Below are 17,323 nucleotides of genomic sequence, written 5' to 3'. Positions count from 1 at the left end.
TCCATCCATGCAGGTAGAACTTAATTATCACGATTAGTCGCACTGATAGCCCTATTTTCCATGACTCTGACTAATTCTTTTTTAAAGCCATCTAAGCTGGTGTTCATCACTATCTACTGGAAGCAAATTCCATAGTTGTTATGTGCTGTGTGAAGAAGTACTTTGTCTGTCCTGAGTTTTCCAACGCTTCACTGTGTGGCCCTGTGTTCTAGTATCCATAATGGAAATAGGTGTGCAAGCAGGGCTTCGGATGATGATCAGTGTGTAGGCTGAGATACGTGAAGGTAGTCCTGCAAGTAACTTCATTCCAAACCATTTACGAGGAACTAGACTGAAGAATCTGAAACCCAGAAGTGAAATACAGCCCCACCAGGCCTCCGTGTCTGATCCTTGGGACTTTCTTGGGCCATGCCTCCTCCCCAGTCCTGCTCAGCTTCCTCCTCAAGTACTTTGTGCCTTGCTGGAATGTGTGCTTCAGTTCTGAAAATACCACTTGCTTGCCTGGATGGGGAGAGGTGTATGTGGGTGCAGAAATTAACTTTTGTGGGGCTGGAGTGTAGCCTACTGTGCAAAGCTAAGTGTCACATTCATTGCCACATCCAATTTTGCCTTTGGCCATGCTCACTACTCGCATACGCCCACCAAATGTTGCCTATGAGGGGATTCAGCCCTCGGACTTGAAATTGGGCTTGAAATGGCATTGGCAACCACTGAATCAGCACAGGATCAGATTGCCTAGCCTCAACATCCAGCTGGCTGCGTTTCGTACAAGATGACGTTTCCAAATCATTAAAGGCAGCCCCACATGGAGGGGCTACTCCAGACATCTGATTAATATTGTGCTACACTAGAGTTCACTCTCAGTGAGTGACTGACTGTGTCAGGCATGGCTAACATATGGCCTTCGAAATGTTGCGGAACTACAACTCCCATTATGTCTCACTATTGGCCATGCTGGCTCCGGCAGGTGGGAGCTGGGAGTCCCAACAACATCTGACATTCCACAAGTTATCCACCTCTGCTGCAGGGCAAGACAATTTATGGATGTTATCAGAGACTGACACAACTTGACTGGATGGTTTGTGACACAGATGGCACTTTGATTGGAAGTGTGCATCTCTGTGTGACAGAGGGAGAGCGAGCAAGAAAGATAGATATGGTGCAATAGCTGGGAGATTGTGCCTCAGGGGGGAGGTGTTTGACTTTATGACCTTCTGGTTCTTCCCAATCTCATGAGTTAATGGGGCTGTCTAAATAACATATCAGATAAGTCTTACTGGATCAGATCAATAGCTCAGTCCATCATCTGAGATATCCTGCCTTCAAGAACGGAAAGTATAGTTTGCTATACAGGAAGGAAACCACCAGCCCAAGGCAATGATATGGAAAATTGGTTTGTCATTGTTGGTCTCAAGTTTCTGATATTCTCAATTTTGATGTACGTCTTCAACCTGGTGATGCCTAACAAAGTGGATATTCCTGGCCTCTGAAGCTTTTACCCTTACGAATCCAGTCAGGCTACTGAGCCCTGTAATAACAACATTAATGAGATGTTTATGAAAAAAATAGGTTATGTTATTATTGACACTCACTGCAAAGGAAGTTTAAATTATATTTACAGCCTCTTACATGGGAGGCTGGCAGAGTCTTCTCATGTAAAAATCTGATCATATCAACACTTCTGTAGTGGTAGAAGTATTGCAGCTTCAGATACTCCCAAACCATTCATCAAACACTTGTCTGAGCCTCTTGCTCCGCTCTTCTTTTTCTTTAAGACAGACCAATAGGCGAGACAGTATTTTGTCCTGAAATTATGTCTGTTGGCGGTTAAATCTGTTTAGGGGTTTCTTGAGAACACTCATTTTAGTTTTAGGAGCACACTAATCTCATCTTGCCTGTCTTTAAACATTGCAAGTTTATTAGTATAGAAGGAGTCACAGTGGAAAGAGCTTAGTAGGTTGTGCTTTGAAACTTTCCAAGTAAAACAGGTGAGAAAATAAATTAATTTCTAATAAACATTTACTTTGTCTATATTTATAGATTTGTATACTTAACATATGGTTACCATCAAGAAAAAGCTCAGATGCCAAAAGTTCTGCTGCACTCGCGTACTTCCTGGCTCATAGCAGCTGGTAAGTATCTAGATCACTTCTAGCCAACTTGTATCTTGCTGAGGTCACTGCCAATGTTTGACAACTCAACCCCCAACTCCAGCATCTTTCCTAGTTAGTAGACCCTTTAGCTAAATTCAGCTTTGAAGACAGAGGTAATTCTATCACTCATTTAGCATTCACTGCCACAGACAAGTCCCAAGTTGCTTCCTGGTTTTACATGCCTTTCTGCATTGTTTATGGTGCCCCAAATGTTTCCTCATCTGCAAAGCACTGCCCACACCCCTTTGCCTTCCAAGCAGCAGTATTTTGTTACTGAGAAAAATGTAATTTTCTTGTAGAGAACTGAACACATTATCAGCCAACTGTGTGAATGTCAGAAATTGGCTGTTGTTGGTGATGTGAAGAGCAATGAGTGGTGCTGTACAATGAAACTGCTGCTAAGATGCATGAGATTTCCCTCCCTGTCTTGCCTCCCCTGTACAATGATTCCATCAGGGCACAACCATTGAACAAAAGTCCAGGACACCAGACAAAACTGGCAGGTGGGCTCCCAAACACACAGGGGGGGGGGGAGTTACCACATTCTGAAGTGTACTACACCATTCCAGCTTATTAGGGCCCCCACAGCATGGCCCTTAAGTCCAGAGTCCAAAATTACCTAATTGTGCTACTGCCCCTGCATGAAACCCAAAGTGGGATCAACACCCCCCTCCCCCGAAAAATCAGCAGACATCCGCAGCATAACCCACTGAGATCTCTCTGATTAGGTTCAATTGATAGGCATAAGGGCAGGGAAATAAAAGTTGAATGGGAAAAATAGGGAAGGGGCACACAAAACCTTTTGGCATCATCACAAAGCAACAATAGACTCACAGGAGCAGTTAATTAAGAGATTACAACAATAAAAATGACATTTTAAGGAGCTGGTTGTCACTGTCAGGGGAAAGCAAATACATTTTGTTCTCTTGAATTTGCAGTTAATGCATGTGTTACTTTAAACCACACAAAGCCACTGTTTTGTCAAGCAATCTAGCCAGCACTTGTTTGCAAGCTTCTATGTCTAAGTTAACTCTGCCACAAAGCTTAAGCCATTTTGTTTGCTGTTCTCTCCAGACAATATGTTTGTGGTTTTTCTCTCTCATCACTATTCAGCCTGTAAAGAGCTCTTGCATGCATAAAGCCTTTGAACTCCAGAAACTGCAAAGTCATTATAGCAATCTAATTCACCCAAGTTGCAAAGTCTGCTAATAGTCACTATTCTTGCTAAATGTTGCTGCATTTTTCTGAAGCAAGGACTAACATGGAACTCCAGGAAATGGGAGGAGATATCCTTTTTGGTTCTTTATGACATTATGATCCCCCCCGCTTGCTTTTGTGAAACTGAACATGATCCATGGAAAAAGGAGGAAAACTAAGTCTCAAACAATAACAGCATAATTTTCATATTTTACAGTATGTTTAATGTACAGTTTTTTAAAAACCTTCCTTGTCTCATGAATTTTTGTTACAAATTAGGGCATTAAATAATTCTATGTTGCAGATGGGGAACCAAATATAAGACAGTGTGACTTGTATGAGATTACTCAGACTGCTAGGGCTGACTACTCAGACTGCTAAGGTGTAATTTGAACTTTTATTCACCAAGTCCATTACTCTCTGCACTGAACTTAATGGTTCACAATGCTAGATACAATATAAAATTTTAAACCACATCATGCAACCTACAAATTGGGTGAAAATTCTACAAGAGTTCATAACTACTGTACTCTCCAATTGGGAAAGGAGGAACTGAGAAGCAAAATAAAAAATATAAAAAATCACAAAATAGCAGAAGGCAGCTTCGGAATAGCAGAAGGAAACTCTGGCCTGCATACCTAGTTAGGCTTACTAGGCCTCTGATTTTGGCCTGCAAAGCCATTCTGGGCAAACCACACACCCTTGTCAGTCACCTGACATATGGCATCGGGCACATAGATCTGCTATCTCTGATCAAAACATTAAGTGTTAAGATTGGAGACAAGTGATCTCTTATATTCAGTGTTAGTGCTAAGTACCAAAGCGCTAAAACTGGAAATAAGCTTATCTCCAATTTTAGCACTGCTATTACCAGAGATTTTAAAAATTGTTTTTTTAAATAGCAGGGAGCATTTCTCTTATCTCCAATCTTACAGCATTGGATTTTGGACTACAACTCCCAGTCTTTATGACCAATGGTCAGGGATGATGTAAGTTGGCTTAAGAAATTGGCCTACAGGAGAGACTCGAGGGCTCAGAAGCAATCTCGTACACTAGAAATAGACTGAACAGAGCCTGTGGAATGATCAATGGTGTGATTGTGGTAAGGCTTGCTTTTGGTTCTTTGTCACTGGTTAAGAACTGAACAGTGAATTTTCAAATCCAAAGTCAAGACACCAAGAAAGCCAATCTGATATACCACTCACCTTGTGCCTCCAAAGAGGATGATCTTGTCCCCTACTCTACAACAGCACTGCCTGCGGCGAGGACATGGCCCTTTGCCTTTGGGATCAATTTTCTTCCAGGTAAAAGAAACTGGAGAAAACACATACACCATGAAAGCTGAATATTTCAAGCAATCCTGGTAAAGACAAGCCACATGAACAAGCTCTAGTTCTAAGAAGTTTACAAATTTAACACATAGAAACAAACCTGCTTTTCAGCAGAAACACTTGAGGTTTTTTGCTTGCAAGTGAAAAAGATGCTCAGGTTTCAAATATCACAGTCTTTTCTTCATGAAAAATGTTTGTTTGCACTCTTGATATTTTATTACCAATGGGGCAGGGATCTTCTGGTTAAACAGAAAAACCCTGGGACAGCTCCCTGAAATGCCTGCTAAGGCTATATATTCCTTCTCACCAATAATCACAAACATGAAATGTATGCAAAGCTGTATGTTTCATTGTACAAGCTGAACATTTCCAGCAGTTAACGAGGAGGATACAGATTTCATACCTTCAAGTCACCCAGGACTGTGTGAAGCAAGAAAATGCTACATTACATCACAACTCCTTAAATAAAGGGAACTCTTCCAAATCTAGGGATATTATAGTTCAAAGCATTCAGCTGTTCCGGTTTGCACTTCACTTAAAAAACCCCCGGATATTTATTGCATAAGGACCCTTGAAAAAGCAATTGCTTTAGAGGGCAAATGAGAAGAAGGTGACAACCGTAGAACTCAGAATTAAGAAACCACGTAGCATCTTCTGAAAACATTCTGCAGATTGAACTATGCATTAACTTTCTTTTTGAAGAGTACATGTGGGTGCACTGCCATCTATTGGTTAACTGCATGAAGTACAGAAGCCATAACCACAGACATCCCCACAGAGATGCCTGCTACCCTCTCTCCTTTATAGAGAGTGGAGATTGGCAGGTTAGTTGTATGAATATAATAAAGGCAGGACGTAGTTACTCTCTGGAGCACACACTGACAAACCTCCCCCATGAGCATCATACTAAGGGTGTGGTGAGATAATTGGAACTGTGTGGCAGTAAACTGAGGACATACATAAGCATCACTTCACATCATTTAAGGTGGGGCCTTGCAATCCCCAGGCTGGTATCTGGATGCATGAGTGGGCAGGTTGAGAGCCAATAAACTGAAGCTAAATACTAATACTCCTGTGCACAAGTGATTCCCAGGAACTAGAGTGCATACCTGTTTTGGATGGGGTTGCATTCCTTCTGAGGGAACAGGTACATGTTCTGGGAGTTCTCCTTGATCCATCTTTGTCACTGGAGGCAAAAATAACCTCAGTGGCTAGGAGTGCCTTTTGCTATCCTTGGCTGGTTTGCCAGATATGCTAGGATAGCCTTGCCTAAACAATTTTGGATCAGGTTTTCTGAAAGAATGCCTTCTCCCACACAGGCCTGCCCATTCATGAAAATATTCAGAGGCGGCCATATTTATTTCATGGCAGCTTTAAGGCACCCCTGCTCTGTAGAATGAGCTCCCTACTCATGTAGTATACACCTGCTACAGTGAATTTCCACCCGCTGTTAAAACACATCTGATTGCTCAAGCTTTCTCCAGCCTCTGCCATCAGCTGAACAATTCCTAGGTACTGTAATTGCCATGTTCTTTTTACTGGATCATTTTGATTGTATATTGAATTATTTAATTGTATGCTGCCTTGTTAGTAGTGTAATGAGACACAGTAAATAAATATTTTAAACCAATGACATACCTACATAAAATTAATGTAAGGAATTCACTTCCACAAGCTGCAGTGATCAGACAATGGATGTGATCCAGCCAGCCATGTCTTCTTCCAGGGTACTCCCATCCTACAGCCCCTAGTTGTTCATGCTCAGTCCTCACTGAGTTGGTGGGTGTTTTTTCCTCCTCTTAGTTTCCACCCCGCCCCTGCCTGCCGATTTCCCCCCTACTTCTACAGACCCTGTGTTTCCTTGGGCATGCCGCTTACTTACTGGCTGAGCCCACAGCAATAACATTCAATCAATCCATCCAAGCTGAGCAGGGGCAGTGGCGGCGGCCTTAGCTTGGAGCTTACAGGTCAACTGCGGCATGGGGAAAGTCAAAGTGAAGGTGGCAGACAGGGGCTGAAGCAACTAGCGGGAACAATCTCAAGTGGTCTCAGCTGCTTTTCAGAAAAGAGAATTTGTGGGCTCTTTGGATGGATGTACAGAATACAAGAGCAATTTAAAATTATTTTCTCATTCATTTTTAAACTCAGCCCTCTGAGGTTGAAAAGCAATCTTTTGATCTAAAGCAGAGCTTAGCGAGTTTCTGGCTAAGCAGGGATTTGAAGCTAGATCTGCTAGGACTATCCAGTACTTTAGTCTGTAAAATCTCACTGAAGGATTGCCGTTCTCTCTAGTGCTGAAGAAAAGGGTGCCCAAGAGGTTTCTGCACCATTATGGAGGTCTCTGCTATATCCTGCCCTTTCACACTGAGAGGTGGCAGAGCAAACATGACCATGCACAGGAAGGTGCTGGTGGTCATGGCGATGTGCGCACATGTGCATGTGTGTGTCCCAGTTCCTAAGAAGCCTGGCCAGGGAGCATCAGCCCACTAGCGAAAAGCAGCTGGCCATAAAACATATTCTTGAAGAAGCTACACTCTTCTGAATCTCTTATTTGAGAACTCATTAGCAGTGAGCCATATCAGTACCACACAGCCACATTACCAACGGAGAGATGCAAATAAAAGGGTGGAGGGTTTGAAGCTCCTAATGGATATACTCATCCATCAAAGGCATGATCCAAATGTCTACTGTGCAGTACTGCACGGTCAACCCCTGGCCTCCACAATCCCGAACAGGTACTGGTATTGCTGTTATTGTTGGCAGAGACAGCAACAGTTCATAGACAAAAGCTGCAGGGTCAGGGAGACTCACTCCAGGCTCAGATTAAGGAACCAGTATTTGTTGCATTACCTGTGGTGCCCCTGACATATGCCTGGAGCTTTATGGAGTGTGGCTGTTTAGCTTTCCCTTCCTCATGAGTACAATGTTGCCATTAGTGCATTGAGCTCCAAATCAATATAGCAACTACCACTTCAGCTAATACTGTTAACTGGGTCCAAGACCTCACCACTCCTTACTGATGGAATCTCTATGTGTTTGTGAACACATGCTACATGCATCTGTTGAACATATACATCCTATAAAACATATGGGAGCATCTGGGGCATGGAGGAAATGTGATTAATGCATAGCTGTAGCCCTGATAACAGCAGAGATTCTTGGAGGTTCTTGTAATACCAGTAATAAGAAGGAATGTCAATTAAAAATACCTGGATCAAATTTCCAGAGATCGTGAAAGTGTCTGTTCAGACGTGCATTGTAGCCACCAAATATATACAACTCTCCATTGTAGCCAACTGTAGGGAATAGAGAAATTACATGTCAGGACACCTAAAACGAAGCTCAGTTTCATATCAGTTACAACTGAAAAGTTTTTGTGCTATTCCCCTATGAACACCAGTTGTTAGGAATCACAAGTGGGGAGAATGCTGTTGCACTCAAGTTCTGTTTATGATTTTCCCATAAGCAATCTGGGTGGTCAGTATAGGAACAGGATGCCGGACAAGATGGGCCTTTGGTCTGATCCACCAGGACTCATGTGTTATTGCATGCCACATTCAGAGCTACGGTTGTCCATTTACATTAGATTAAAAATAATTTCATATTGGAGGAAGGAGGGAGGTAAGCAACTGACTCCAAATTTTTGTCCTCTGTTTTTCCATCTTGTCCAAAATTGATAATGGGCACCTCTCCCAATGGGAGATGCACAAGACTGATTTATGTGCTGATTCCCTGTTCATTGTTGCTTTCTAAAAACAACAAAGGCCACTACTTGATCTTCTGAACACTTGTGCCTGATTGGCCAACTACAACTTTCTCTTTAATCTTAATTAGACTTCTCACGCTCGATGGAGTGTAATGATGACTTACATGCTGAGTGGCTCCTTCTGCCTTCAGGAAGGAGGGGAGTGGGAGGCGAGTCCAGCCAAGAGTTTGTGTCTGTGTCAAATACTTTGATTCGGTTACAGTAGATCTCATTGTTGGAGTGGAATGGCCCAAAGCGGTCTGCTCTTCCCCCAAACACATACATCTTTGTCCCAATTATTGTGGCTGAGTGAAAGTCTCTCCATCGAGCTGGTGTGCCCTGAAACAAGAGACTCCTGTTAAGTAAGTCAAAGGGAAATGGAAGTTACTTTAGGAGTAAAAGATATGAAAGGGGATGTAGGCGAAAGGGGATTTTGGGTGCTCAAAATTCTGTTGACTACAAACGAAAGCAGACAAAAGTTAAATGGCAAACAGGGTCGCATGCAGGACCCAAAGACATACTAATAGCAATACTGACCTTTGTACAGATCAGACTCCAAATCATGTTGCTGCTATCCAATTTGTGGATGTCATTTGAAAAACAATCAGCCTGAAAGAAAGAGAAATTATTTAACTAGTGGGGATGCTGGATCAAGCACTGCCAGGCATTCTAAAGGCCCTTGGTTATTTTGCTCTCTAGAGATAAAAACAGAGTTTAATTCTTCAGCATTTCCCTGTGGAGCTGAAATATATTAAGGGAACTGAAATAGGTGGCTCAGAAAACAAAGCAGCTGTTCAGACTGACATCAGTGCACACTATCCAAACAACACATTGAATATACACACGCCACTCCAGTTTATATACAGAAAAAAAGAAGTAAAGTGAGAGATTAAAACCATGATTTACAGTACACTGGTTCTGAATGTCTGGTGTGAGATGGCAAAGGCTGCCCTTTGCCCTTCTTTCAAGTAAGTGCTAAACATCAGTAGCTCTCATTAACCTCAGCTGGAGTTGTTAAAGAGTCACTAAGTCAGACCAGACAAGCCTTAAGCTAAATGTTCTGAGAGGAATGCATAAATAGCAACTACCTGTAAAAGATACTAGGATTGCTGGGTTTGCCAAAGTTTTGTAACACTTGGACCTACCATGGAGAGAGATAAAATCTTTGGATTTGCTGGTGAGTCCCTTAAATCCCATCACCATATTTTCGTTTGTTTCAGTACCCTGCCACACAGACTTTAATTAATGCTGTAAATCCACTGAAAACAAACTCATTTGCCATAAGATCTAGTCCAGGCTTCCTCAACCTCAGCCCTCCAGATGTTTTGAGACTACAATTCCCATCATCCCTGACCACTGGTCCTGCTAGCTAGGGATCATGGGAGTTGTAGGCCAAAAACATCTGGAGGGCCGAGGTTGAGGAAGCCTGATCTAGTCACTGAAAAAGCCAGTGAGATTCAGCTGCTTTTGTACTGGAAACAGGTTAAATCTCTGCTCAGCCACAAATCAATGGATGGCTTTTGGACACCATCTGTTCCAAATAACTCAGTCACCACCAGAAAACAAAGGTGGTCTATTTTAGAGTAATTGCAATAATAAGCAAGAAGGGAAAACATTCTGCACATCTTACAAGCAAATTATGATTGTCTTAGGAACTTGTGGAATCTCTCTCTAGAGATGGTGAAGACAACACTAGAAAGTCATCTAGAAAGACAACACTTAGAAAATCTAAGTCTGTTTCCAAGCATAAATTAACATTTGCTCATACTTCTGATGCAACACATCTCTTAGAAAGTTTGAAAGTTTTAGTCATCTGATAGGTCAGGGACTTGAACTAGACTCCCTTTGGACTGTTTCTGTGCATATTATTATTATTATTATTATTATTATTATTATTATTAATTGAGTTTATACACCGCCCTATACCCAGAGGTCTCAGGGCAGTTCACAGAACAAATTAACATCTATTCATAAATGAGCATCTATTCATCCTTCTGATGCAATCCAACTTTTAAGAGGTTTGACAATTTGATCTAAGATATTTGTTTACAGCCCTTCATATTAATAACCCAGGACAGCATTCAGAACTGCAACCTGTCATAAAAAGAAAGAGGAAAATACAAATGTAGTGGCTTGACAACAAAGGCAATAATGCCTGAAAAGCCAATAGTCTAAACTGAGTTTTGCTTTTTACTTACCAATCAACAGTACAGCAGCTTGCTCTCTAAGAGGCAAGGAGCACAGAGATGCATAAGCAGCAAGCAGACTTTGACTCTAAATACATCTAGCCCTTTAAACCTAGGTGTAGACTAAGGCTACAGTCTAATACCCTTGGGAGTAAATCCTACTGAATAAATATGCACAGGACATGGCCTCATGCTTGGAGTTCATCAGCTACAATGAAAGTTTGGCATTATTATCAGGATGTGACAGTATGGGGTTACAATAGAGAACATTTCAGTGATCTTTAACTTAATTCACAAATGCCTTTAAATATAATTGTTGGTAAAGGAAAGAAAGAGGGAAAAAAGTGAAGTGGGAGCAGAGGGACCACTCAGAATTCTCTTTGAATAACTTGATTTGGAAGCACCATTTCTCATGCAGACCTGAACACAAATAGCAGAGATCATAGGGTAACTTACCAGTTGTTCATATCCCCCAAAGATATACATGCTCTTTCCCAAGACGCAAGCCGAATGTCCATCTCTTGCTCCCGGAACCATTCCAGAAACTTTTGGTGTGAACCATTTGTGCGTGCCTAATACGTTAAAAACAAAAAACCAGAGAGATGAGCCATTACCAGCAGACACAGAATGTCACGTTCAGGAATTAATGAAAAAGGGCATGGCCCTTGGGGAAAAATCCTAAACAAACACATATCTCTCCTTTTAAGGAAGGAACCACTTCTCTTCCACACAGGACAGTGGAACAGCAGCTGCCTCCCTAGAAGCTATCTTGTAGTTCCTGAAAAACTATGTAAAGCCACCACTCACATTCTGTGAGATTTCACTATTATCCTACTGTGTATTACAAAGTAAGAAACAGTTGCAATATTTTGGGAAGCAATTAAACTGTAGGAGAGTATTTTTCAGTACCTGAAAAATATTTTTAATGCAAGGCTGCCTGGTTATCTGTAAAGTTAAAGCAAGCACCTGTCTCAGAAGTCCATAAAAAGAAGCACAGATAATCCTCGGAGAAGCAAGAGATTGCCTAACCACAGTTGGCAGTCAGCTTCAGTGCTTATTCCAGGAAGCAGAATAGAGCGGCCTGTTCATAATCCTCTAGCACCCAAGAATCTCTCACAACCTGGCTTCCATCCACAGCCACCCACCTAGATTAACTGGATAAGTACTCCATTCCAACACAAGGTCAATGTAAACTCTGTGGAGATTATTAGCACAAAGGGAAAGTGAGCCTTGCTCCTAGTGGGATGTGTGCCATGCTTGGATTTCTAAAGCCAGTCATGTGCTACCCCTAGAGACCTCGGCCAAGAGCTACATATGAAACTAGAGACTGGAGCAGGCTGTGACATCTAATACAGATAGCATTTGCAAGCCAGCAAAGGACAATGCCTTGCAGAATAGCTTCAGGGCTTTGTCTAGCCTGAAGTGACTCATGCAAGAGGGTTTCCACCTTTTCCCATGAGAGGGGAAGGATTAGTAGACTTGCTTTCCAGGGATGGTAGGAAATTGCACAAGCAAGTGCATTCAAGGCTGCCTAGGACTCTGGACAGCAACAGTCCCTTGCAGCTTTTCCCACCACTCCTCAAACAAAAATCAGTTTGGCAGCTGTGTGATGCCCCTATGTACAACGGAATTCTATGGATATCTAGTTTTGCTCCCTAGAATGAACTCCAAGATACCGAGAAAGCAAATTTGTTAAGAGAATTAGCTAGACCTAGAAAGACAGCCCAAGAACCGATAGGCCATCTCTCATTGCATGGAGAGTTTGTAAGATATTGGTTCTCTCATTATTTCCTTCTGACTAGTTTCCTACTTTCCTGTTGAACACTTTCCTCTTTCAACAAACCTTTTATGTGAAGAGTTCTGATCAGTATCTGAACTGATCTGCAACTTACACATGCAACTGTTTTAGCTGGTTTTATATATGCAATTGAGGGACGCAGGTGGCGCTGTGGGTAAAAGCCTCAGCGCCTAGGGCTTGCCGATCGAAAGGTCAGCGGTTCGAATCCCTGCGGCGGGGTGCGCTCCCGTCGTTCGGTCCCAGCGCCTGCCAACCTAGCAGTTCAAAAGCACCTCTGGGTGCAAGTAGATAAATAAGGACCGCTTACCAGCGGGAAGGTAAACGGCGTTCCGTGTGCGGCTCTGGTTCGCCAGAGCAGCGATGTCACGCTGGCCACGTGACCCGGAAGTGTCTTCGGACAGCGCTGGCCCACGGCCTCTTGAGTGAGATGGGCGCACAACCCTAGAGTCTGGCAAGACTGGCCCGTACGGGCAGGGGTACCTTTACCTTTATATATGCAATTGTTTTGCATATGGCTTCTATTGTATTGAAAATTCACTTCAAAATGCTTCATAGGAAGTAGTTAATAAATGAAATAAAAATATGCCAACACCTTCCCTTGATGCAACATACCCTTTTCCTGCTACTGTATGAAGTCTCCCTGCATTGTGCGCTGCCCACAGTAGTGAGAGCATAATTTCCATAAAGCACCAGTCATGAAGACTGAAGACTGTACAATTCCCATGTTCTTTGAAAACATTAACCACGTCTCTATAAATGTTATAATCAACAAGATTAAGTACTTTCACACCTGCTGTTCCCAGTTTAAACCTGGGGACAAACTGCAACTTTTTAGAATATACACTTTCAGCAGCATGTGACAGCCAGGGATATGGGGAGCAGCAACAACACTTACTGACGTCAAAGGCGTACAGGACATTGCAGGCTCCCTCAGTGTCATTGCGGCCTCCCCAAATGTAGATGGTGTCCTCAATAAGCACTGCAGAGTGTCCATATCTCATGTATGGAACTTCCCTCACATGGTCCCTGCTGTTTGTCCACACTGGTGGTAGTTTGGTCCAGCGCAGAGAGACTAAAGGAAAAAGCCCACAGTGTTACTTGACTGGCTTGCTCTTATGCATTAGGCTGCTATGCACAGATACTAACTGACAAACAATTCAATTGCTTGGATTAACAAGTCATAATTGTTGGAGGAAATCCAATGCTGCCATGCAGTACTCTCTCTCTCTCTCTCTCGTGTGTGTGCGCCTGTGTGTGTGCGCGCATTAAGATTGCAAAACATTACTTTACTCAGGGAAAATAAAAAGGGAAGAGAGAACAATGAAAAGATGCTAAAAGGGTTATACCACTAAGAGAATGTGAAAAATGTTCACCTAGTAATAATAATAACAATAATAATTTATTACTTATACCCCACCCATCTGGCTGGGTTTCCCAAGCCATTCTGGGCAGCTTCCAACAAAATATTAAAATACAATAGTCCTTAGATATTAAAAGCTTCCCTAAACAGGGCTGCCTTCAGATGTCTTCTAAAAGTCTGGTAGTTGTTTTTTCCTTTGACATTTGATGGGAGGGCATTCCACAGGGCGGGCGCCATTACTGAGAAGGCCCTTTGCCTGGTTCCCTGTAACTAGGCTTCTCGCAGCGAGGGAACTGCCAGAAGGCCCTCGGCACTAGACCTCAGTGTCCGGGCAGAACAATGGGAGTGTACTGGACTGAGGCTGTTTTGGGGCTTTAAAGGTCAGCACCAACACTTTGAACAATCTGTTGCAAATGTGTTACACTATAAGGAAAAGAATAATATGAGAAAGATAGAAAGATTTTTAAAGGAAAAAGAAGTGCAGAAGATCCCGACGGAGAAAAAAGATTTTTTGAACGCCCCGATTGAAACAGAAGAAATAAAAGAGGTAATAAAGGAATTGAAAAAAGGGAAAGCTCCAGGACCAGATGGATTTATAGCCAGACATTATAAGGAAATGAGAAGCACCCTACTTATACCATTGAAAGAAGTCATAAACAACATATTAAAGAACTGTGAAATTCCGGAAACATGGAAAGAAGCCTTTATCACACTTATCCCAAAACAAGATTCGGATTTGACACAGGTTAAAAATTATAGGCCTATTTCGCTGTTGAACACTGACTATAAAATCTTTGCGAGTATACTAGCAAAGAGAATGAAAAAAGTATTGCAAGAATTTATACATAAGGATCAAGCGGGCTTTCTTCCTGGCAGACAGATGAAAGATAATATAAGAAACATAATAAACATATTGGAATATCTGAATGCCAGGAATGAAAAACAAGCTATTTTAATCTTTGTGGATGCTGAAAAGGCCTTCGATAATATATCATGGAACTTTATGTTAAAAAATCTAGAGTATATGGAAGTGGGTAAGGAATTTTATAATGGGATAAAGGCAATATATACAGAACAGAAAGCGAAGCTAATAGTAAACAACTATACCACAGAAGATATTAAAATAACCAAAGGTACAAGGCAGGGATGTCCACTGTCGCCACTATTATTCATTATGGTGCTGGAAGTTTTGCTAAAATCAGTAAGAAAAAATGATGATATAAAAGGGCTGTCTATAGGGGAAAATGAATACAAAGTTAAAGCATTCGCGGATGACTTGGTATTGACAGTAGAAGAACCAGTGGAAAGTACTGAAAGAATCTTAGAAGAAATAGAACAATTTGGTCAAGTTGCAGGATTTTATCTCAACCAAAAAAAGACGAAAATCATGGCTAAAAACATGAATCAAGAACTAATTGAGGAAATACAACAAAGGACAGAGATAGAAGTGGTGAACAAAGTGAAGTACTTAGGAATATGGTTAACCCCCAAGAACATTGATTTGTTTCAAAACAATTACTTACCTATGTGGAATCAGATAAAAAGGGATTTGGAGGTGTGGGGAAGACTGAAATTGTCCTTTTGGGGGAGAATATCTAGGATAAAAATGAGTGTGCTACCAAAGATGTTATTCCTTTTCCAATCATTGCCGATAATTAAGGGGGCAACAATTTTTAAAGAATGGCAAAAAATAATTTCAAGATATATCTGGCAGGGTAAGAAGCCAAGGATTCAGTTTAAGTTATTAACAGACGCAAAAGGGAGAGGTGGCTTCGCCCTGCCAGATTTGAAATTATATTATGAAGCATCATGCCTCTGTTGGATAAAGGAATGGATTAAATTAGAGAATGGAGAGCTGTTAGATTTAGAAGGATTTGACAACAGATTTGGTTGGCATGCTTACCTATGGTATGAGAAGAAAAAAATTCACAAAGGTTTTGAAAACCACAACTTCCGAAGATCACTGATAGAGGTGTGGGAGAGGTATAAAAACTTGTTGGAACCTAGACTCCCCCATTGGATTTCACCATTAGAAGTGAGGAGTGTGAAAAAAATTAACATGAGGGGGAGGTGGATAACATATGGAGAATTGGTAACAAGAGAGGGGGGGGGAATGGAAAATGAAAACTTATGAAGAGGTGAAAGAATTTGTTTACGACTGGTTACACTACTTTCAGATTAATGAAATGTTTAAAAAAGATTGTAAAATGTGTGGGTATAAAGGTAAAGAATCAAAATTCCAAGTGGCGGTATTGAATAATGAGTATAAAAACCTGTCTAAAATGTATAAAGTGTTGCTGGAGTGGCATACAAAAGATGAAGAGGTAAAAGCAGTAATGATACACTGGGCAAGAGACTTTGGTTATAATATACAGTATGATGATTGGATGAAATTATGGAATGAAAGGCTAAAATTTACGGCATGTACTGCGTTGAAAGAAAATGTAATGAAAATGTTTTACAGGTGGTATATAACGCCAGTTAAACTGGCCAAAACGTATAAAACATGCAATAAGTGTTGGAAATGTAAAGAAAAAGAAGGTACTTTCTATCATATGTGGTGGGAGTATAAAAAGGTGAAAGACTTCTGGGAAATGATATACAATGAATTGAAAAAGATGTTGAAATATACGTTCGTTAAAAAACCAGAAGCCTTTCTATTAGGAATGGTAGGAAACGAAATCAATAAGAGAGACTGTAAATTGTTTCAATATGCAGTGACTGCCACAAGGATACTTCTGGCCCAAAGATGGAAACAGGAAGAAATTCCAACAGTGGAAGAATGGAGAAGGAAATTGACTGAATATGCAGAATTGGACAAATTGACTGGGAAGATTCGATACCAGAAAGACCAAAAGTTTATCGAGGACTGGGGTAAATTTACAGAATATCTGAAAAATATATGTGATGCACAGACAACGCTTGTTGGTTTTGAAGAGACTCTGTGAAATAGTAAGAAATACTGCAAAAAAGAGAGTAAGAGGAAAAGGAGTGGGGAAAGGCAATATCATGTTTAGAAATGCGTCAAAAATTAGAAATTTTTCGAAAGATTGACAGAGAAACTGAGGGAAGTCAAAAATTGAAGCATGAGTGTAAAATAATTTGTTGACTGTATAAAACTTGTTTGGAAAATGAATAAAAATTATTTTTTTTAAAAATGTGTTACACGATATAGATGCTGGTGCCAGATAAAGCATACCTAATGAAAATAGTATTTTCAACCATTGCTCCATTAGAAAAACACATACGAGTACAAAGCAGAGAAAATTAAGTGCTTTGAAGGCCCATTTAGGGTAATGGTTAAACATTGTTAAAAGCACACAGTGTAAAAGCTTAAAATAGGGAAATGGGTAGCTGAATGGCAGATTAGAATATGTAAGACAGCACACACTAGAAAAAGTAAAAATATTCAACTCTTATTAATCATTTAAAAACAGTAGTAATCAACGAATGTACAATTCTATTGTCTATTTTCACAACAATGTTCTTGGGAACATTGGGCTAAGACAATTGCTGAAGGCTAATGTGCTTCATTGCCGAGTATTTGAGCTTG

The 17,323-nt window shown here is 41.1% G+C and overlaps 1 protein-coding gene across 3 annotated transcripts in view; it reads right to left on the bottom strand.

Annotated features, from left to right (window-relative positions):
• The window catches only part of KLHDC3 (kelch domain containing 3), a 44,905-nt gene that overhangs the window by 13,368 nt on the left and 14,214 nt on the right, over positions 1-17,323 (bottom strand). For all 3 annotated transcript variants that reach the window (XM_082217812.1, XM_082217811.1, XM_082217813.1), the window contains exons 3-8: positions 13,306-13,482; positions 11,069-11,184; positions 8,964-9,035; positions 8,552-8,765; positions 7,891-7,977; positions 4,556-4,664 (exon numbers count right to left, since the gene is read on the bottom strand). In XM_082217812.1, coding sequence (XP_082073938.1) covers positions 4,556-4,664; positions 7,891-7,977; positions 8,552-8,765; positions 8,964-9,035; positions 11,069-11,184; positions 13,306-13,482 — 775 coding nt within the window. The remainder of the gene's footprint in view (positions 1-4,555; positions 4,665-7,890; positions 7,978-8,551; positions 8,766-8,963; positions 9,036-11,068; positions 11,185-13,305; positions 13,483-17,323) is intronic.

Source organism: Podarcis vaucheri (assembly GCF_965113315.1).
Source record: "Podarcis vaucheri genome assembly, chromosome: 3".
In the NCBI taxonomy this organism is placed as follows: domain Eukaryota; kingdom Metazoa; phylum Chordata; class Lepidosauria; order Squamata; family Lacertidae; genus Podarcis; species Podarcis vaucheri.
Note: the sequence above shows the minus strand (reverse complement) of the source record. Positions and strands in the feature narration are given on the sequence as shown.